At 27.6% G+C, this 4,239-nt stretch overlaps 1 protein-coding gene across 4 annotated transcripts in view; it reads left to right on the forward strand.

Moving 5' to 3' along the window:
- The window catches only part of LOC106681241 (uncharacterized), a 29,272-nt gene extending 25,033 nt beyond the window's left edge, over positions 1-4,239 (forward strand). For all 4 annotated transcript variants that reach the window (XM_014421461.2, XM_014421465.2, XM_014421463.3 and 1 more), the window contains exon 9: positions 1,929-4,239. In XM_014421461.2, the coding sequence (XP_014276947.1) occupies positions 1,929-2,105 (177 nt within the window). In that variant the 3' untranslated portion in view covers positions 2,106-4,239. The remainder of the gene's footprint in view (positions 1-1,928) is intronic.

A 4,239-nucleotide genomic window follows, 5' to 3' on the forward strand; every position in this document is an offset into this window, starting at 1 on the left:
TCTCATCTAAAAAAAATCTTAGTTAACCTCTAAATTGTTCTGACTGAAAATTTGTTTTCATATATAAAAAAACAATAAAATAATGTACATTTTAATATTTAAAAAGAAAATAACCATTTTACTTGATAACAATTACTTTTTGGAAGAAAACAATTTTCAGTTATGCCACCATGAAAGTTAGGCAGTTTTATTGTCTTTTTAATTTTTATATTGTAGCTTTCAATGAGTTTTAACGTGATTTGTTGTAAGTAAAGAAAAAAAAATTTCTTCTGTGACTTTAATATTAAATCTAGTTGTCTCAGATTAATAAAGGAATTTTTTGTGGAAAGGTATTAAAATAAAGTAGAAGCTTGTTAATCTGATCCAGGAGTTGTTCGTTGTATCTAAAGGTTAAATTAATCTTAATTGGCTTTTAATTTGTGTTTGAAAATTCGTCTTAAAAAGATCATTGTTGGGGTCCAGTTTTAGCTGCTGTAATAACATTCATATTAAAATTTAAAAAAAATATTTTTTGCTTTCACAGTTATGATTTAGTGATCCTCATACTACATAAAGCAGTGGTCTGGTGTTTGAGTGCAGTTGATTTGGGTTTAAACTATTTCTTTTTTGACTCTTAAGTTTTATTAGGGAGCAGTTTCTACTTTAAACCAGTTATGTCAATTTTATGAACTGTTTCTGGGTATAAATAATTTTTTATAGTAATTTAATACTTGTGCCCCATGAAAACGAAAAGAAAGTTTTTCGTTTCTGAAATTGAAAATTGTCAAACTTATTGTAATTTTTCACCTCTGGAGCCAACCTGAGGCTGGGAATCCATCAGTCTATTTCCCATCTGTACTTCTCTTATTTCTATGGCTTTGGATTAAGTAATAACATGTCCTGATAAAGCCTGAATATTGGAAATATTCCATTTCTTTATTAACTGTTTTATTAATTAATATATATTTTGTAATATTTTTAAGCTTATGCTCATTGATATTATCCCTTGATGCTTATTAGCATTATGTCAAATTTCTAGAAGAAAGTATGTTAATCTTTTGAAATAGTTTTTTCTAAATAGAAATTCATTTCCGGCTGATTATTTTCCTATGAAATTATTACTTCATTAATTAAACTTTTTGTCTATATTTTTCTGTAAAATATTGCTGCAATCAACATACCTATCTGTTGAACCCATTCATTAAGGTTTTTTTAATTTTGTAACAAAAGTTTTCATAAATAAATTAAATGAGCAATCCCTTACCCTATGTTCAGAAGAAAATTGTTCTAGCTCATTTCGGCAGTTTGTTTTGGTTTAGGTAGGAATTTTAAAGTATTCAAAACCCTCAATTCCCACTCTTTTCATTGTTCATTTTATTCATTAATGTGTAGCAGATTCTATAAAGGCATTTACTTAACTAAGTACATATTTAGTTTTATTATATTAAAAATTCACATAGTTTTAATCAGGTTTAGAGACATGTGAACAAGTTCACTGAAAAACATCATTGGTGGGAAATTCATCTTATATATTTAATTGGAGATTATCTACTTTGATATTGTAATTTTGTTGATTTTATTTTTTTTTTAAGAATATATGGTCATATCTATCTCATAATTCAAAAATGTTATGAACACAATATTTATTGTTTTTCAGCTAGTGATTGCATATCTTATTTGACCTGAATTCAGCAGTTATTTTTCTGGTCATAAAATTGATCAATTAGTAATTTTTTCAAATATCGACCTGATCTTCATTTGTCCTATAAATCAAAATTTATAATTTAACTGTGTGTAAAAATGAAAAATGGTCAAATGATGGTGCCCATTTATTTGTACAAGTTAAAATCTCTTAATAGCTTTCATATCACTCATTATTACTGATTCATAAATTATAGTAATTTCTTAGTTCTTTTAAATTTTAATATATAATGTTACCAAACTCTTAGGGAGGAGGAAGAGGTGGTGGGCGAGGGGGCGGTAACGCCAAGTGGTTGCCGAAAGAAGAAGAGCTCGGGCAGCCGTTGACACCGCCAATAACACCCCGCTCTGAGCCAGCTGCTGTTACAGGCACTACGTCTGGACCTGAAGATGTAGTCCAGTCGATCCAAGCCCTCGCAATCTAGTCTTGAGCAGTTGCCTGGCCGGGCAGTATAAGACACAATAAGTCTATATACCTCACCATATCACATAAGACCTTCACCCTTCATCAACTTTAACTATATTGAAGAAAAAAAAAAACCAAAAAAACTAAAATAGTCCTTTGTTTTCTCTTAAATGCAAGAGAATATACACAAACTTGTTTATATAAATATATACACATAATATATGTAAAATAAATTTGTAAATCAAATCTACTTATTTTTTGGTATGACTTTAAATTGTTAAGTTTAAACACAACACACACAATACATTTGTGAATTCTAGTCCAAGGACTTATTTATAGGACTTACTGAGAAATGAGACTGTTTGATAAAATTGTAAATATTATATGTATGACATTCACTTGTTAACATAAGCACATTGTGTACTGAATAGTGCCATTTTTTTTTTTACTGTATGGATCTTAAACTATTTCACCAATTAGACTTTATCAGACTTTTTCTACCTTGAACGAAAACATTATTGCTCAAAATTCGTGATAAAATTTTATGAGTAGAATTTTGGGATTATAAAGGTTTATAGTTTCTCATTAGAACATTGTAGTCTCATTTAGATAATTCAGTTTTAATCTCCATTTGAAGCGTTTTTGTGAGGATAATTAATCTTGACTAATTGAGGGAAGATTGTTAAAAATCCAAAAGTGTAATAGTTATAAAATGGCAACAATTAGCACTTGTACCTGTTAACGCCATTAGCTTAATTTTTATAAAAGACACGATCTTGAAAAGAAAGATGTACTTATACTGACATTTGTATGAAAGTCATAGTCACCAGTGCATTTCTGGTCTCTGTGATAATACATTGCCAGCAGTTAATTTCACTAATACGTGAAATAATATAAATATATATTGAGTTATATAAATTTAATATATTTTGGTTTAAATGTATGTTAAATATTTATTCTACTTGAATGTTAATGATATAATATCGAGTAGTTATATTGATCTGTTTATCCTAGATTGGTTTGTAATAATAATGATTACTTTTGAAACCTTTGTCACAAATTTTTAACATTCAATTAATAAACAAAGAACATTCATTTAATATTGTAAATGTAAAGTTCATTAAATTTGAGATAATTCAAATAATCATTATTATTACTTTATATATTTTTTAGGGATTTTAGATATAATATGTACAGTTAAGATATGTTAGTTGTTAATGTTTTTCTCAAAATTTTGTTTATAATTATATATCTGTAAAGTGTTTGGACCATTGAACTTTTGATACAGTTAATTATATCATATTTAGTTTTTCAAGTCATCATTATGATCATTTGATTTATAAATATTAGGAAAGTAATTAAATCAGTAAACATAGTCATGTAGTTCTTTTTTTAGTAATAATGTACATTTCTGGTGATTGTGTTTTTGTTTAGCTCAATTTTCAGATTTGTGTGTTTCAAGTTCCTACTTATCTTATAAATATAATAGTATTTGATCTTGAGAAGTGCAGGAACCGTTAACGGTAAAGTTCTTGTTTCTGAAAAGACGAGCTTCTGTCTTTTCAATGCCTCAGGTTTAAGTGAGCTAGTCAAGCACAATTTAATGAGTAAGCTGGAAAAATTGTAAATGCTTATATTGTACCATTACTATTAAAATTCAATATTGTTATTTTAAGGCAGACTTGAAAAAAACTTAAGACAATATTTTAATGCAAGTATTACGCGAGTGTATTTATGTGCGTTAAGACAACACAATAAAGACATACTTGGAGTTTATATGCTACAGGTGAATAATGGTTGTGTTTATTGAAGAACAATTAAAATCAACAGCACCTAAAAAAAAGAACTTAAAGAGGCTGTGATTTTTAAATTTTATTCGTCATAATTCTTTTATGATGAATAAAGTCTGAACTTAGAACTTAGAGGAAAGTAATGTAAGTGGTATTTTGTCCCATTTCGAGAACTTATACTGTGACCTAAATATGTAACCTATTCCAAGGCTGAAGATTACTACAGACATATTGCCAAAATGAAAATGTGTTGTACTTTCTTATGCTAATTTTTTTTTTCTTCTTTTTTTTTTTTTATGATACATCTTGTATTCAATTTACAGTTTGGAAATTGCCTATATTGTACTAAATTCTTCCACAAAT

Source organism: Halyomorpha halys, unplaced genomic scaffold, assembly GCF_000696795.3.
Source record: "Halyomorpha halys isolate HHAL.00 unplaced genomic scaffold, Hhal_1.1 Scaffold321.1, whole genome shotgun sequence".
Classification (NCBI taxonomy): domain Eukaryota; kingdom Metazoa; phylum Arthropoda; class Insecta; order Hemiptera; family Pentatomidae; genus Halyomorpha; species Halyomorpha halys.